The sequence below is a fragment of the Aulonocara sp. 'chitande type north' Nkhata Bay genome, linkage group LG10 (assembly GCF_057382095.1).
Source record: "Aulonocara sp. 'chitande type north' Nkhata Bay isolate Kocher_YH1m ecotype deep benthic linkage group LG10, A_spYH_male_GT1.1, whole genome shotgun sequence".
NCBI lineage: Eukaryota > Metazoa > Chordata > Actinopteri > Cichliformes > Cichlidae > Aulonocara > Aulonocara sp. 'chitande type north' Nkhata Bay.
This window is the reverse complement of record NC_141353.1, coordinates 20537365-20556536: the sequence shown is the minus strand read 5'-3', so window position 1 is coordinate 20556536 and position 19172 is coordinate 20537365. Positions and strand designations below refer to the sequence as shown.

The following is a 19172-nucleotide window of genomic DNA, read 5'->3' as shown; positions in this document are numbered from 1 at the left end:
CCGGAGGTTTCCTGTTTTAAACGAGAGGTTGCCAAGTTCTTGCTCACAGGGAATCGTTAGATTATTCGGTTTCTCCCAGTAATATTGTTGGGTTTGTGCCTCAGAATGTGAAGTACATTGAGATGACTGTTGTTGAGAACTGCCATTACATAAGTGGAATTTAACTGGAACTTTACATTAGAATCCAAAATAGGCTTCCAAGCTGGATTAAAATAAATTACTGTAATTACTTTAATAAATGAGAAACCTATTCTATAAACTTCCCTTGTCCCACATGTATATGTCACAGTGTAGTACTACGTGATATTCATAATAGAATATGCACTTCGAATTTATTCATGTGAAATGAAATGAAAAGTTCATTACTTGCTACCATGTGAGGAAACATCTTTCTTAGATGGTTTTTGAAGTTGCTGTAATTTAAACAGCTATTTTAACTAATTAGAGACTGATTTCTGACCTTCCTCGTATTTCAAAAATTCTCAAAAATGTTTTTATAAATCAGCTGTGTGATCATTTGGACAGGACTGGTTTGTTTCAACAGTTCATCATAGCAGAAAAACAGCCCCAGTGAAGGTTAGTAATGATCTTCTTATGGCCCCTGACAGTAGACTTGTCTCTGTACTTGCCCTGGTAGACTCCAATGCAGTATGTGATACAGCATTTAACAAAAGAGAGTAGAATCCATCTGCAGGAGAACTGTATGAAAGGCTAATGCTGCGCTGGATGGAATTGTATTTATTTGATAGATTCCAGTTTGTTTATACAAACAAGAAATCTTCTTTACACACAAAGGAGTCCCACAAGGTTCTGTACTGGGACTACATTATATTGTACCTGCTTCTCTCAGGCACTATTATTATAAAACACTGCATATTCTTCCACTGCTGTTATATTTAGCTGTTAAGTCTGTTAGCTTCCTCTCTTCCCATAGTCACCAAGTGTTTCCTCATTGTGATTTGCTTTTTAATATCGTATGATTTATGACTGAAGGATGGCAGCAAACATGAAGGGCAAGCTTTACAAGATGGCAGTGAACAGTGTTGGGGAGGGTTACTCAAAAGCAGCAGTGTATTATGCATTGCTTGTTACTTTTCTTTAAAGTAATTCAGTTCAGTTTAGTTAAAGTGATTTATAACCCCCAATAAAATGAGCTATGACCTAGGACGTAATAAAGGAAGTAATCAAACAAATGGCAGCCATAAAAATCTGTTAATAATACAATTATTATATTAATAAAATTATTATATTTCATAACTCATTAATATTAAAAAAATGATTATTAAAAATATACAATTTTTATCATCAATAGCATTCTTCTCATTTTAAGCCAAAAATAAAAGTTTACTTTTTTTATGGGCAAAAATGCCATCTGTTCCTGGGCCAGTGCATATGTGCGTGCCTGTGTCTGGGCCCATGCTTGTGTGTGTGTGTGTGTGTGTGTGTGTGTGTGTGTGTGTGTGTGTGTGAAAATGTGTTAAACCATAGTAAAAGTGCTTTTTTGAAATTGTGCTTTTGTAACAGTGAGGATGGCAAGAGGTAGGGGCTGCATGCCCCGAGGGAAAAGTTTATTACATTTTATTTGCATTTGTTTAATCCGAACTAGGAAATTCAGAGTCCAAGTCACAAACATCTCCTACGATCCCGGAAAAAAACCCCAACCATAAGCTCACCACTCTATCCCCAAAACCTTAGATAAGTTAACAGGAAAAAAAACCCTTGCTAAGTAAGTGTTAATCTTCCTGTCTAACTTTTTGCATTTCCCTTTTGACCATTCTGTCAATCCTTTAATTTCAAAAGACATCACAATGGGTTGTAACACATACAATACCCTTTTAAAAAATACATAAAAACTCCTGTCAAAGTTTATACATTACATGTCTACATCACCTATCATGGCCTTATCAGGTATCTCATATCATCTTTTTCATGTTATGTTATACTCCTTTGATATTTTACTCTTTTTGTTTTTCTTTATATTTTAGACTCTGATTTAAGCCAAATGTCTTAACCTGATCCCTGCGAAACACCAGCTCTGCGTGGATTTTGACCCCGAGTGACCAGATCTTGTTTCCGGTCTGAGTTTGCCTGAAATGCCGTGAGGCTTGTTCGAAAGATTGCGCCAGAGACGAACTCCGCCTCCAAGGCGTGCCTACCTTTAGCTGCTACCAGTGAGATATCAGAGCCGGGCTCCACACATCCAATCAGGAGCAGGACCGAATTTACAGCCTTCTCACAGTGAAGCGCATCAGAGTTTTTGAAAACAACCAAAACAGCTTTTGAGATTTTTCAGACTCTCCAGAAATATACAAGTCCTTACCAACTGCTCTGCAACCCAGTGTTTCTGGTCCCCTCACCAACATCACTTTTTGAGATATTTTTTATGAACCACCAAAAGAGCCATTTTACCCCCCAGTACAGAAGACTGCATTTGGATCTGAGGGCAGCAGCGGGGACAAATGATTGTGAAGAAGCGATGGACAATTCATGGCTGGTCTTAGATAATTGTGAGTTATTGTGTCTTATGGTGAAAAGTACAGTTTTGCAAGAGGCATACAAGCACTGTGGAAAAAGGTGTGTAAGTTCTCTAAAACTGGTTTTGTGAACACTTTGCTTTCCCTGTTAACTTTTCTAAGGTTTTGGGGATAGAGGGGATACGTGGTGAGCTTATGCTTGGGGGGTTTTTTTCCGGGAGATGTTTGTGACTCGGACTCTGGATTTCCTAGTTCGGATTAAACAAATGCAAATAAAATGTAATAAACTTTTGGCTTAAAATGAGAAAAATGCTATTGATGATAAAAATTGTCTATTTTTTTTAAATTAATGAGTTGTGAAATATCATAATTTTATTAATATAATTATTTTATTAATAACATATTTTTATGGACGCCATTTGTTTTATTACTCCCTTTATTACTTCCTAGGTCATAAAACATATTTATTAAATGACTTGTTTGGCATAAGGGGTATAATATCTCTCCTCCTATCCTACAGGACACACATAGGATCTTTCTTTAAGTATTTAGGTACAAACCCAAAGCTGAAAGCATAAAGTAAAGTTGAAAACCAGCCCAAAGACACTTCAAAGCAATCACCACAGTGATACTGTAGAAACATGAACAGGTAGAAACAGGCTGCAATCCTGACTGAGAGGCTTACCAGCGAAGGCTATAGGTCTTGTTCTCTCCTCAGCAGCTGGCACCAGGGATAAGACAGCACCCAGTCCATCGTCCATCTGTGGAAGTATCAGTAGAAAGGATAAAGGGCCTCTCAAAATCAGGATGTGCCAGCACCATGTAGTTCAGGAGTGCACCTTTGAGTTCCTTTAAATGCCTTCTCGCAAGCAGTCATGAGGGGTCAGCTCACAAAAGGTTCCAGCTTTCCCGCGGCTATGGCAGCCCTTATTCCTCCTCTTCTGACCAGCTGTTAGAGCAAAGAGTGGCTTTAAAATGCCGGTAAAATGTTACCATGCCAAGGAAGGATCTCACTCTCCTCTCCTCCGCAACCATAACATTCATGAGGTCAGCCTTCTGAAAACTGGCCATAACCCTCCCTTTATCCTGATCAACCGAAACACCACCAGCATCCAATACATGACCCAGAAACCAAACAGCATGCACCAGTTTCAGATTGCTGGTTCCCAGGCAAGAGAAAACAATTTCCAGTCCTTTTAGGGCCTCCTCCTCTGAAGATGCAAATACCAGTAGGTCATCAAGATAACACAGGAGACTGGAAAAGTCCAAAGATGCTGAGCAGTGAGCAGTTAGAGTTATACATTACATTGTAATGTGTTACACCAAAGACTGGTAGTGAGACCTGCTATGATGTATGGTTGGAGGCTGTGGCACTAACTAAAATACAGGAGACACAATTGAAGATGCTCTGATTTTGACTGACCAGACTGACCATTTGACCAGAATGAATAAGTTTAGAAAAAACTACATCAGAGGTAAAGCTCAGAAGGAACAGTCTGGAGACAAAGTTATGAGATATTTTGGACATGTGCAGAAGACAGGTAGTGGATATAAGTGGATAACCTGAATATTGAGTTGCCAGGTAGGAGAAGAAGAGGAAGACCCCAGAGGACGTTCATGGATATAGTGAAGAAGGATTCAGAGGGGTTGGTGTGACAGAGAAAGATGCTAAGGATAGGGTGAGAAGTAGACATACACTGCTGTGGCAACCCCTAAAGAAGGCAGCTGTAAGAAGAAGAAGAAGCTCTTTTATGTTTTAAAGCCTTCACCTTAAAATATAAAGCATTTTTAGGCGAGTGTTGTTGTGAATTGGTGCTTTATAAACAAAATTGAGCTGATGTGAGTAGATGGTAAATAGATGGTAAATGCTACTCTCTGTTCACAAGGACATCATTGTTTAGTTCAGTGCAGGTAGTTTACAGTCGACTTTCAAGCTCATTCCTTTCAAAATATTTGCAATGAGTCCTATAAGAGGGAACCTAATCGGTTAAGTGGGGGAAAAGATAACCAAACAATGAGATAAAACTGGAGATTCAGTATAATTATCTGTGGGGAATCCACTTGAAACAGCCTCTTTTAGATTTTCAAATTGTTTTCCATTATCGTTTGATACATTGTTGTTATCGCCATTTTAGGAAGCAATTCCATGTTAACTGAAAAAGAAAAAGACATTTTTAAGTCTTTTGAGATTCAGGTTTACAGTGTCTATAACCCAAACTGTTTTTTTAGTGTCCACTAACATCAACTTCAATGTTTGAGCAGGAGCATGTTTATTAGTATGTGCACAAACCAAGGTGGAGGCCAGCAGGCTATACCCCACAGGGACCAGCGAGTGCATATTGCTGTGAAGCTTCACAGTAAACATATCACTTTGTCTTCCTCTTACCCTCACTCTCGCTCTCTTGCTCTGTATCTCATTTCCCCAAACCCCGTAAAACAAGATCGACAGGGATAAAGTACAACAGGGAGAAAAAGATAAACGAGAGGACAAGTGAAAGATATGGATTTAGGAGATAAAATAACTCATTTGGGGGTAGTCTTGGAAGAATAAAGGCAGTGTGTGGGCAGACTTTGCTGACAGTGTACAATCTAGCCAATGGTAACCACTTTATATAATCTATTGAATATTTCCATCTGCAACTGTGCTGTGTTCCCACCTGAAATTGAGTCTAGCCGAACTGTTGATTGACCACACAGGATGAAGTTGCATTGAGAGCTCCGTTGGTGGTCTTTGGATAATGTCTTGCTACCTATGCTCTGGTTTCTTTAGTTTCCTCACAGTCCAGCTCCCTGCATGTTTGTGTTTTCTTGAGTAACCTGTGAGCTGAAACTGTCACTCTTTGCTGTTTGAAAGTAACAAGAAAAGTGAAAAAAAGAGTGATTGGAATCTTGCAAATGAAAACAGCAGGAGGAAGTGAAGAGTAATTGAAGAACATACTCAGGACAGAGTCCACAGTGAGCACACAGTGAAATGTAGGAGAACGCAGCTACAAATTTGCTGTGGTTAACAACACGGTGGTCGATAAGCCTCATCATGTTACCCTTCAGAAGCAAAAAGGGGAGATAGAAGATGGGCCTTTGAGATTGAGTGCCGAAGTGTGCATGCATGTGTGTAGTTGTGCAGTACTGCAAATGAAGGCAGTGTAAAAGACATATGAGTGTATGTAGAGGGAAAGCAGAAGAGGGAGCAGACCTTTCAGCTGAAAAGGTCATTCAAATAGCTCCAATTTTCAGGCTAATCAGAGAGGGACGTGGTGGACACTAATCGGCTGGTCAGAAGGTTGTGAAAGGTCACTGAAAGGTTATAAAGGTCACGGTAACCCAGCACAGATCACCTGTCCATCATCCCTGTAGATGACCTATCCTTGCAAGGTGAGTGAGAGAGTGAGACGGAGGAGAGCTGTTAATGCCTCAGTGTCGAACACATTTCTCTTGGGTGAGGCTTGCACAGTATTTACTCAAAATAGGCACAGCTCATCTGGCCAGGATAGAAATTAGCCTCATAAGAGGAGATAACAAGAAAGGAAGAAAGTAATTTATAGCAGCAACACAGGACTGCAGGAAAGACAGATGGAAGCGAGATGGAAAAAATATGTTTGCAATTAAAGCAACCCAGAAGACTCCCTCTCTGGATAACATGCGGCAATATGTATTTCTCTGAAAAGATTAACAGAAACAATAACAGACTGCCTATTAGAAAAAAAACCTCACAAGACATAAGAACCTTATATGATATTTAAATATTTAAATCTTTTGAATAAAATCCCACATCACCTTTTTACTGATGCAAGCAACTTCTATGAATTATAAGGAAAAGTCACATTTTTCCAAAAAAAAAAAAAGCCGTGTACTAGGTCAGAGTGCAGACTTTGACATTTCCTAGTATTTACTCAAGACTGTGATTGTTTTACCCAGCAGTCGGTTTTAATCATGGAATAAAATCGGCAAACAATGACTGGTCACCTGCCAGACTTACCAGTAAGTAGATACTAAACAACATTTGGCAGATGAGTGAATGGGCAGACAGATGGTGGCTGACCGGTGTTGACATCTAAAGCAGGGAAAAAGACCATATTTGGCTGGGAGATTTCACAGGAGTCAAACCTGATATGGCGATAATTTATTCACTTTTTCATGTTACATAACTACAGATCTTATTTTGATAGCAAATAGCAGTCGACAGGAGATGTGGAAGCCATGAATTATGGATGAGACGCTCTGTTTGTTTTATGTGAGAAGCCCCTTTTTGACTCTCTGACGCTCATATCAGGTACAGAGAAGTGGATGTTTAAAAATCCCCTCTAGACATCTTTTAAGATATTTAAAAATTATTCGGCTGTGAATCACAATTAGTGTCTGATGTGAATTTTAAAAAATGGAATCAACCCATTAAAAAAATTATCAAAGGAAGCAAATTGTTCCTTATGAAAAAATATTCTGAATATTTAGTTTCTTTGCTGTTTTAAGTATACACATTATTGGGCAAGCACTGGGTTTTAATACAGGTTAACTCTCAGGCTTTTCTCCCAACAACAAATCAAAAACACACTTGTGACAACATAATGACCTTCTAATGGCAAACTGCGCAAACATCATCTTGCACAGGAAGCTGTTATGAGTGTAGGAGAGGTTAAATAGGATGTGACTTCTCTGATTGATGCTTTTTCACAGTCTCTTTATAAGTTTTTTCTACATATTGGGGTGGCTGTGGCTCAGGAGGTAGAGCAGGTCGTCTAAGGCTACACGGTCAGTGGATCGATTGCCTGGCTACTTTTCATGTCAAACTATCCTTTGACATCCAGACTGAATAATGCATAAAACAAAATGCTTAGGCACAGATAAAGTTCTCATGTGAATGAGGCTTGTAGTAAAAAGTGCTTTGATCATGACCATGTTATGTCTGAGATTTCACACAGCTTCTGTAAGAGGCTGGAGTATGGCACAGCAAAGCATCTTCCATAGAAGAAAGATAGAAATGACACTAAATCACTCTTATTTTAGCTCAGCTGCACTGGATAACTATTAAGTTTGGAAAAGATTCTTTTTAAATACTCCATGGATTAGCTTGCAAGGTATTACAGATTTTTTTAATGGTGTATTTTGCCTCCAGGTCTCTGAGCTCATCATCACAACTTCTCTTAGTCCATTCTTCTCACCTAAAACCTAAAGGTCAGCAGGACTTTGCTCTTATTGCCACCAGGCTCTGCTATAGTCTGGCTTCCCATGTGAGAACCTGTTTTAACATGTGACAATTTGAAATTGGCTCTGAGGGCCTACCTATTTTCAATTGCTTCAACTGTAGCTCTCATAGTTTGGTCAAACTCACTGTAAATGTTTTTTCATTGTTCTTTTTATTTGACTGTTTATCAGATTTTAGTTATATTTAATTTGTATTTTTTGACATTTTCTTCTTTTTCCTTCCAATTACAAATGCTGTTATATTGTCTGTTTATGGGAGTTTTGTATTTTGTAATTGGGTTTTGGAGACCAGGATTGAAACAGGAGTGTGTCAGGAAATTACTTTGAGTTAACATCTGTTGCTTTAATGGGCTTTATAAATCAAATTAAGTTAACTTTACTAAATTTACTAGCGACCAGTCCCAACAAAAGTTGCCTCAAGACGCTTTATAGGTAAAAGCCATATGATAATTGACTCCATATGGGAAAAAATAACTCCCTTTCATTACGCCCATACTCAGAGAAGTGCAGCCATCTGCAGCAAAAGGTTGTGCTGTTATGGAAAATAGAAGAGAAGAGCATAGAGACATGAGGACAAAACACAAACACAAAGAGAAGACAAAATTTTATTGACAGGTTGTACTGGAAGAACAGAACAAAAACAGTAGCACAGCTAAGTGCTGGATCAGGGTGACCTGATCCAGCACTTACTATAATTTTGATTAAAAAAAAAAAAACATTTAGGCCAATCTTAAAAGTAATGGGTACTTTGGGTATGAAAAGGAAAAAAAAAAACACTTGGACACTGGTAGCATAATGGACAGGTTTTTAGTGGGGCTCCCACACAAACGCAAAACAGGAGATGCAGCATCGCTGAATATGTTTCCAAACCAACTTCCTTCAAGCCAAAGACTATAAAATATGATGAAGCATATCTTCCCTTTGGTTTCACCTGCACAAGTGCCAAGGTAGGTCTCCCCTGCAGAATTGGTTTTCCCTTTGGGAGCACACGCGGTGCTCTCCAAATCACTGACAAACAGTATCCCACATTCTTGAAAAATGTATTGATAGCAATGTTGAATATTATTACACAGGAAAAAACAACTGCAATGTATAAAACAAAGTCTGGACAGTAACGTGTATTTAGAATACACATAATTCCATAATTCCCTATGTGCCTATATGTTGTCAGTACAAACAATGGTAGTAAGAAACAATTTTACAATGTTTTTTTAAGCATTATCACCACTTTGACTTTCAGATCAATCTATTGACCTTTAAGGAGAGGTCAGAGGTCAAGTGTGACATAATATCTTTATACTGTACATGTACTTTTTACATGTTGGTAATGCATACCACACTTGTAAAAATCATAGTTTCTAAGTTATAAGGCCTTTTGTCAATTTTTAACCTACTAATCATTAAGCTGATTTTGAAGACCTTGATGGATGTAAGCCAAATTTGAATGGATTGTTAAGAATGGAGTTATATGCACGCACGCACGCACGCACATGGTACTTGGTAACCGTGTGGTTGCACTGATGCATGTACACAGTTAAAGTTTTAGCTGTGCAGTAGCAGCTTTATTTACTGATTATAACAATAAATATGTAGTTAATATGTAATTATAATTATAATACATAATTTTCTTCCCAAATAAGCATGGTGTTTGTACAGTGCTCAGGTGGGATGTGGTAAAGAAGCTGAATCTGATGGCTTTTTTATACCAACATGAATAATCGCAATAAACTTCTTTTCCAAAATTACAACCTCTGGGAGAAAAGAAAAAGGTTCTTAGATATTATTTTTTAAGCAGTTTTGTATCTGATTTGACTTTTGGCTCCATAAACATTATTGATGTCTTAGTGACACAACCTGATCTAGTTCCCAGAGCCATAAATACTGATGTTTTGTCAAAGTCACCATATCATACACAAGGTGTCCTACTTCGCACCACCTGACACCCCAGGTTTAAGCAACGTTGAGATGATTGTGTCAACTTTAACCTTAAGGGCCACTTGGTGTGATATTATACGCAATATTTAAGTGTGATTTTCTTTCATTCTGCAGTGTCAATGGAGAATTGTACTTAGTAGTCAGTATAAACTTTTAATGATATAAGTTTACATATGATAGAATACTGCATGATGACCTTTTGATGACTTAGACTGTTGTTCACTACAAGACTTCTGTTCTCTTTTATCAGTTTCTTTCCATAGCAATAATAAGAGCTGAATACTCTTATCGCCACTCCCTACCAGGAAGAGGAAAGCTGAACACTTTTATCTTCGCTCCCTAACAAGAAGAGGGTGCGTCCTTCAGAATCACACACACACACACACACACACACACACACACACACACACACCTACATACGCACCAACATTCCTCTGTCTGTGAACAGACGTATTCATTATTGTATTACCCTTGTATATAAATAAAGACAGGAGCAATCTCAGAGCACACATCACAGGACCCCACTCTCGTGTGAGCGCTCTGTGATGGCCCTTGCAAGTAAAAACTGCAGCGTGTGTGTTTCTACTACCTAACCAAGTAGTTTTTGGTGCCTGTACCTTGCAGGTACCACTTTCAGAAGTGAAAGTGAAATGTAAGAATGAAGAAACACAGCTAAGTTTATGGCAACACACACCACAGCTTCTCCATGGCTTATAGTCCTTATGCACCTCCACTGGCTCCTGGTAAAGTCCCATATTTCCTATAAAATCCTGCTCCTCACCAACAAATCCTTTAATGCCCTTGCTCCACAGTACCTACTGGACCTTCTTCTCCTCTACACCCCATCTCAGACACGGCGTTCTCCATGGGACAGAGGCTGCTGCTCCCACTCTATGAAACATGCTTACCCCTAAGATCTGCAATTCCCCATCTCTGGACATTTTCAAAAAGCAGCTGAAATGTCACCTATTCACTCTAGCCTTTGGGCTTCGGCTCTTGTGTAGTATATTGGGTTCTTAAAATATCCTATATAAATACTAGGCCTACTACTATTATTTTTCTTACTGAAAATGAATCCATTGATGCATGGAGATTTTTGAGAAATACAGAATGGTAAATGGTAAATGGCCTGTATTTGTATAGCGCTTTTTCTAGTCCCTAAGGACCCCAAAGCGCTTTACACAACCTGTCATCCACCCATTCACACACACATTCACACACTGGTGATGGCAAGCTACAATGTAGCCACAGCCACCCTGGGGCGCACTGACAGAGGCGAGGCTGCCGGACACTGGCGCCACCGGGCCCTCTGACCACCACCAGTAGGCAACGGGTGAAGTGTCTTGCCCAAGGACACAACGACCGAGACTGTCCAAGCCGGGGCTCGAACCGGCAACCTTCCGATTACAAGGCGAACTCCCAACTCTTGAGCCACGATCGCCCCAGAACATATATATTTCTAAGACAACATGGCTATTTGTCTAAATGCATCATGTTGATGTTCTCCTTACATGGAGCCATGTCATATACACAAGTGCTTTTAATATTCTGTGCAAATTAATACGGTTCTTTGGATTGCTATTTACAATAGTGCTAGACAAAAGCTTATATATATATATGTGTGTGTGTGTGTGTATGTGTGTGTGTGTGTGTGTGTGTGTGTGTGTATACACATATATATATACACACACACACACACACTTGTTTGTGTGATATTTCAAGCTTAAAATAACATCTTTGACCTGGTCTTGAGATTAATCTTCCTTCAAATTTTCTGGTTGTTTCATAAAGGGCAATCAATTTTTCCATTTCTCATTTTGAATATTAACAAAACAAAACATTGTTATGCTCTTAAAAATCACATTTATCTGTATTTTATTGCCATGGCCGTTTCCATTTCTTTCTTCCTTCCTTTTTTGTGATTGTTGTGTTACTCAATCACTCAGAGTTGATTTGGTTCTGGTCCGGCAATTTAAAAACACCGTAAAAGTTAAATTAACTGAAGTGTTTACTTTCACATCTCGGGGTAAAATTAACACTCATGATTTGCGTCCCATAATATTCCCGTGTCAATTCACTCAGGAGGAACATCTTTGAAAAAGCTGCTGCTGTTTAGAACAGTGTATATGCTTTACAGTTGCTTTTTTTTTTTTTTTTTAAATCATATTGCAATGTAGAAAATCAGTATAAATCAGGCAGCTTTTTTTAAAAGTATTGTTGAGAGAAGGAAAAGATGATTAGAAATAAATAGATATTGGAGAACATAACAAAATTATAAAGAAAAAAACAGAGAAATACTGATATTATTTCCATGATGTGATCCTGCTGTATTTACTATATTCAGCAGTAAGATATTGACAAACTAAGGCAACAGTCACACAGGCCTCAGCTGAGTCAGTGACTTGTTCCTTAGGAAAAATATGGATTTCCTGGCATGTAGGCAAGTGGGAGCTGGATGTTGCTGGGTGAAATTGGTTGAGATTTGTCTGCAAAACCTCACCAACTACTTAGTGAAACATGGAAAAGTGAACTGGACAAGCTCTGCTTTAAAAGTAAAAGTTGTGCCTTAATACAACAGATTCGATATGATTTAAACAACCATTTCTTCAAACAGCATCTAAACAAGGAAAAACTGGTGTTTTTGATGGACAGTAGAGCAGATAGTGAAAGCAATTACCTTTCAGGCAGTTAAAAGTAGGAAAAGTTTTCATATTTTAGTGTTGGCTTTATATTTCTATTAGTTTAGTCACTAGCTTTATGTCTTTGTGTCTGGGATCTTAACACTCACGTAATATCTCTGTGATGGATCCAGGCGTTGACTTAAAAACTAACCTGCACACCATTCCTTAACTTGGACTAAATATCCTGCCGTCAAGTAATCCGCTGGTTCCTTACTTCTTCGGTGAATGAAACTGTTATCACGCTGGCTTTCTCTCATCAAATGGAAAGCCATGTTATATGATACCACAGGAGTCAACTGACAATTTAGACATTTATGACACAGAAGTGATGCTCTGTGAGAAATCATTTCTAAAGACCTGACCTTTTCCAAGCTCAGTCCACCTCAGTCTACAAATCTGATATCAATAATCATTAACATTGAGTGGTTTGTTGTGGAAAATTGATGAAACTGTGAAAAATGTGGAGTGGATGTTATTAAGTACTGGAATGCACCAGCAAAGCACCAGTAAAGAGTTGTGAGCTGGGCAGTACCAGACCACAGGTTTTTGTAAACCTGTAAACCAGCTCAGGCTTGGCCTGGCTGCTGGAGTCAGAGCCCAATGGTGAGCAAGATATCCCTCATGTGTATAGACTGATTGTACAATATTACAGCTTTGACCATTTACTTTGCTCTCATGAATGAAATCTGTGCACATTGAATTTCAACCAAATTACTCCAAATGTGAATAATTTAATTTCATAAATGGAGAAAAAAAAACCGGGCAGATGGTCCAGTGCATTGATAAAAGAGATACACAAGAGGAGTTCATTTCACATTTCTAGCATGAATTGCTAGCTAAGCTAGAGCACAGAATCACAGTTTAAATACATAAATCAGCCTCGCTCGCCTCTTAGTTTTGTTTCACCTGTTAGTGTGAGACAACTTAGACTTTTATGCTAGTACAAATCCCCACTGAACTATAATACAGTAATCCTTATTTAATCTTTGAGCTGCACGCAACCTCCACACAACTAAAGGTCTAATCAGCCGGGGTAATTGAAAACACCTGTGTGCGTGTGTGTGTGTGTGTGTGTGTGTGTGTGTGTGTGTGACCTGTGAAGGTCAGGGATTTGTTTTATGTAAAAAAATCAACTCATAGTCTAGACATTCATTTAACAAAATAATGCCATTTTGATCACTCAAGTTCTCTTTTGTCCTTATGATATTGGTGAGTGTATCTATCATTGTTGATCATGTACATTATTGCCAATTACATAGAAATTTACATCTTGTTTTTTTTAATAATCCACGCTAAAAATATGTGAAAATATTCACAAGCAAGATTCATTTCATTTCATTCATTTCATTTCATTTATTTATTCATTTTCAGGCACAACAAATACCTATATTGAACATAAAATACACAAAACAAAAAACAAAACTTGCCTGAAAAAGAAGTGGGACGAAGAAAACTTATTAAATCCCACCCCTATACTCACTCATCAACAAAAAAAAAAAACAATAAACTTCCCGCAGCTACGCCCATCATTGCATACAGACCCATCAACAGCCCCGGGCAGATACAAGCATCTAAGCGGCAGCTCGCAACCAACAATTAGAGCCTTCATAACTGAATACAGAATATATAAATTATAAATTGCATTACCACAGGTAACAGGCAGTAATAACTACAAGTAACAGACACACATACATATACATACATATATATCTACACACACAAGTACATATATGTACATACATACGCACACTTTATTTTTTATTTTTTATTTTGGAATCCATACCAGCAATGGTAAGAGGACAGACATTACAGAGCACACTAAAACCCATCATTGAGTATACTGTGACCAGACCAACTGTTTGTAGAGAAATTTAAATCTATGAATATTTTTGCATTGTTTCAATTGTAAACTCAGACTGTTCCAGATTTTCACACCACATACAGACACACAAAAGCCTTTACGGGTTGTTCGAGTTCTGGGTAATTTGAATTCTCCAAAGCCTCTCACATTATAAACCTTTTCTCGAATTTCAAATCTAGTTTGTAAATTTGCCGGTAAAAGTTTAGTAAAAGCTTTATACAAAATTATGGATGTATTGTAATTAACCAGATCCTGGAATTTAAGTAACTTTGCCTGAAGAAAGAATTTGTGAGTATGTTCTAGATAACCAGCCTTGTGAATAATACGCAGTGCTCGTTTCTGTACTGTGACTAATGGATTAGTTGTATTTTTATATGTATTTCCCCACACTTCCACACAATATGTAAGATATGGAAGAACCAGGGTACAGTACAGAGTACGAAGTGCATCTTTATCAAGGAATTGTTTCACTTTGTTCAAAACTGCGAGGCTTCTGGAAATTTTGGTTTTTATGTGTCTGACGTGGGGTTTCCATGAAATTTTGTTATCAATTATAACTCCCAAAAATCTGTTTTCACTCACATTATCAATTGGTACACCTTCAATGATAATTGGTAATTCTATATTATATTTTAAATTACCAAAAAACATTGCTTTAGTTTTATTTATATTTAATGATAATTTATTTATGTCCATCCATTTTTTTATTAATTTTAGCTCCCTGTTTACAGTCATTACAAGATCAGTATAATCATCGCTACTGAAAAATATGTTGGTGTCATCTGCGAACAGTATGAGTTTAAGTACTTGAGAAACATCAAAAATATCATTTATGTATACATTGAAAAGTTTTGGTCCCAACACTGACCCTTGGGGAACACCACATGTAATACCAAGTTTCTCTGAATGGTAATGCCCTATGCTAACATATTGTTCCCGACCTGTTAGGTAACTTTTTAACCAGTTACCAGCTTTCCCTCGAATACCATATCTTTCCAATTTATCCAGTAAAATTGAGTGATTGATTGTGTCGAAGGCCTTTTTGAGGTCAACAAAAATACCAACTGCATATTTATTTTTATCCAGTGTATCAGTAATTTCTTCTACTGCCTCAATTATCGCCATTGAAGTGGTTCTTTGCGTTCTGAAACCATACTGACCAACATTTATTATTTGATGTTTTTCAAGGAATTTTTCTAATCTTGAATTAAAAAGTTTTTCTAGAATTTTTGAGAATTGAGGCAGTAGAGAAATAGGCCTATAATTGGTAAAACTGTGTTTGTCATTACTTTTATATAGTGGTATTACTTTCGCAATTTTCATTTTTTTTGGAAAACAACCGGACTGAAATGATAAATTACAGATATATGTTAAGGGACTAGCAATATTCAGAATAACCTGTTTAACTACAGACATATTTATGTCATGATAATCCATTGAAGACTTACTTTTACATTTTAATGTGATATTTATTACTTCTTGCTCATTTGTAGCTGAGAGGAACAGTGAAAAGGGATTTGATTTTATATTACTGATATTTTCATTTTTATGACACGGGATGTCCGCTGCTAGTTCAGGGCCAACATTTATGAAGAATTTATTGAACCCATCGACAATATTACTCATGTTGTGATTTTCACCATTTGCATCAGTAAAATATTCAGGATATGATGTTCCAGAAGATCCTTGTTTAATTAAGTTGTTTAACACATCCCAAGTTCCTTTTATATTGTTTTTATTTTCATATAATCTTCTTCTATAATAAAGTTGTTTGCTCGTTCTTATAATATCAGTCAATTTATTTCTATATGCTTTATATCTTTGTTCCACTTCTTTTGTTTTTACTTTGATAAACTGTTTATACAGATTGTTTTTCTTTTTGCAAGCATTAATAATTCCTTTTGTGAGCCAAGGACTTTTTATCTTTTTTTTCTTTGTCATGTGTTCGTTTACAGGACAATGTTTATTGTACCACATAGTAAAAATATCTAGAAAATTATCATAAGCCTTGTCCACATCTGACTCTTCATACACCGAACTCCAATCTTGTTGTGCTAAATCGAAATTGAAGGCATGAATTGCTTCTTCATTTATTGTTCGCTTTGCTATCATGATCTTGGTATCTATTTTTTTAAAATCACAGTCACACAAAGTAAAAACTGGTAAGTGGTCAGTTATATCACAGACAAGCAGACCACTATTAATTTGGAAATCCATGACATTAGTAAAAATGTTGTCAATAATAGTGGCGCTATGTGAAGTTATTCTGCTTGGCTTTGTTATTGTTGGATATAGTGATAAGCTGTACATTGTGTCAGTAAAGTCATCAATGGCTTTTAACCTTGTTGGATTTAGCAAATCAATGTTAAAATCACCACAGATAAATAGTAATTTTTGGTTCACCGAAGCAAACGTTTTTTCTATCCATTCATTAAAAGTGTCAATACTTGAACTGGGTGTCCGATATATACAACTTATTATAACATTTCTCTTTTTTTCATTCATAATCTCAATAGTCAAACATTCCAAAATTCCATCAATAGCCATAGACATAGTTGTTACAACATTATATTTTATAGAGTTATGAACATATATAGCAACCCCGCCGCCCGCCTTATTTAATCTATTCATGTATTTTAAATCATATCCATTCAAACAAAAATCTATTCCTTTATCGACATTGAACCAAGTTTCAGTGATGGCTATAACACTAAAGGGGCGAGAAAATTGTTGCAAATAGTCCTTAATGAAATCAAAATTAGAGTACATACTTCTGCTGTTAAAGTGAATTAATGAGAGCTTCCCGTCTAGGTTAATTTCTTTTTCATATTGTTCCTGAGTGAAATAATTACAATTTTTAACAAAAGAAGAGAGAAAGTTACTTTCAGAATCTATTTCTGGATCTATTATATTATGCTCCTTATATTCACAATCTAGATCAATTACTTTCTGTTGAAGAACTAATTTCAACGTGTCCATGTCATTTCCTGGTGTAATTGATACATTGGTGTCAGTTATACTTGTCCAGATCCTCCATGTTCCTCACTATCAGTACTTTTGCCTCTTCTGGTGTCCCGTTTAGCTTAATGAAAATCTTACAGTTTGTTACCCATGTATGTTGTATTTTACCGTTCTTCTTCAGTTGCCTTGCCTTCCTCGCGATGTCTGCGTTTTTTCGTGTCAGATGCTCATTAATGAAAACGTCCGTGCCTTTCAGTTTGCGTCCTTGTTTCAGCAGTGCGACCTTGTTCTTCCGATTGACAAATCTCATAATGATGGCCGGCAGTCTGTCACTCCTCCTGGGCAGTGAGTGACATGCTTCTATGTGCTCCAGGTCCATCTCTATCCCCTTGCTTTGGAGGAAGGACGCCACCTGTTGCTCTACCGAGCGGGTCTCCTCGTCGCTGGGCTCCCCGACGTTCCCGGCCACCGCGCGCGCATACGAGCGCGGCTTGATTTTAATACCGCTGATGACCACGTCGTTCGTACGGGTGTACTGCTCCAGCTCATCCACCCGCCGCTCGAGATCCATGATCCGTCTGTCCTTCTCGGCATTTTGGAGGCGTAGCTGTTTTACCTCCTCCAGAAGCCCCAGAAGCAGCTCCTGCTGTGCCCTGACTGCGGCCACGTCTCCGCACAGCGCTCCGAGGGAGGTTTTAATGTCCTCAACCTCCTCTGGTGTTGGGCCTTTCTTGGGTGGCATACTGAAGCGAGAGCACGAGGCGGCCACCACGAGGGACCCGGAAGCGGAATTTCTGATGATGGCGCCTGGCTAGGCCTGCTGGCTGATGGTGGAGCCTGGCTGTGGTCTGCTGGCTGATGGTGGAGCCTGGCTGTGGCCTGCTGGCTGATGGTGGAGCCTGGCTGGGTCTGCTGGATGTGGCCTGCTGGCTGATGGTGGAGCCTGGCTGTGGCCTACTGGAATCAGCAGCCGTACACCCAGATTCAAAAATAGATAATAAGATGCTGATCATAATGTTTACCATGCTTACCATGTTAGTTTAGTATTTAATGTAATGAATCTCCCCATGGCCCTGATGCCCACAGACAGACCTGTCTGTAGTATGTCATTTAACGAGCACCAATAATGAATACAACATATGGTAAGTCTGATAAAACATTAACAGAAGCTAAGGTTGTGTATTTGGCTTGCAGCTGTTTGTAGGAGTCTTCTTCTGCGTTCATTAAACAAATGCATTTTCACTAGCTTCCCTTTAGCATCAGGATTTGTGATGAGAGTCTCCAAAGCAAGAGCGTTGCAGACATTTATGCATGTAGCACAACAGGGCTAACAAGTATTCACATATACTAGTTTAAATGATTTGTTACACACTGATCATTGTCCATCAGAGCAAAAATATTTTTCATGGGATTTTTTCTTCATATTTTTGCTTTAATTGAAGGTCAGTGGGCATATTTACAGGACTAATTATTGCACCATTGTTCTGTGGATGTACGTTTCCAATAATCATACTATATAGGATGAAGCGACCTCTTTGATCCTACACTTGGCTGGAACCAGATCCATGTCAGTTGTCAAATTAGCAAATGAGTCACATTTGTACCAGCCACAGCTGGAAGCTTATGATCAAGATTCAATTAGTGACTATGGTGAACACAGTAAACTGTTAAGCATCTAAGGAGCTAGATATTTTTCACTGGAGTTCATCAGGTGAGACCATCACAGTCTTTACAAGAGAGCCGATACTCAATTTTACCACAAGGATAGAAACACTAATCATGATGCAATGTTTGGGGACCATTCTTAATTTCGTTGTACCTGTGACAATGACAATAAAGTTTCTGATTCTGATTCAAAGGAAATGTTTATGTCTGCTGGGTCTGTAACCTGGAAACTTACATGCTAACAGTAACAACCTTTTTCTTTTTTTTCAGCTTTTTTTCTATCAAGTAGGGGGGAAAAGCAGTTTGTAGTCTTCGGTGAATGCCTTCCTGTTTCTAATGCACACAAATAACACTAAGCAATGACAAAACTTGCATTTATTTTTAAAGAGGTTCAGA

At 38.0% G+C, this 19172-nt stretch overlaps 1 protein-coding gene across 1 annotated transcript; it reads right to left on the bottom strand.

The window, feature by feature from the left end:
* Nucleotides 1–14713: 14713 nt before the first annotated feature.
* On the bottom strand, nt 14714–17941 carry LOC147320766 (uncharacterized). Its single transcript, XM_086308954.1, has one exon. It carries the CDS (start codon nt 17851–17853, stop codon nt 17161–17163), a length of 693 nt encoding a protein of 230 aa, XP_086165080.1. The 5' UTR covers nt 17854–17941; the 3' UTR covers nt 14714–17160.
* Between the last annotated feature and the right edge of the window lie 1231 nt (nt 17942–19172).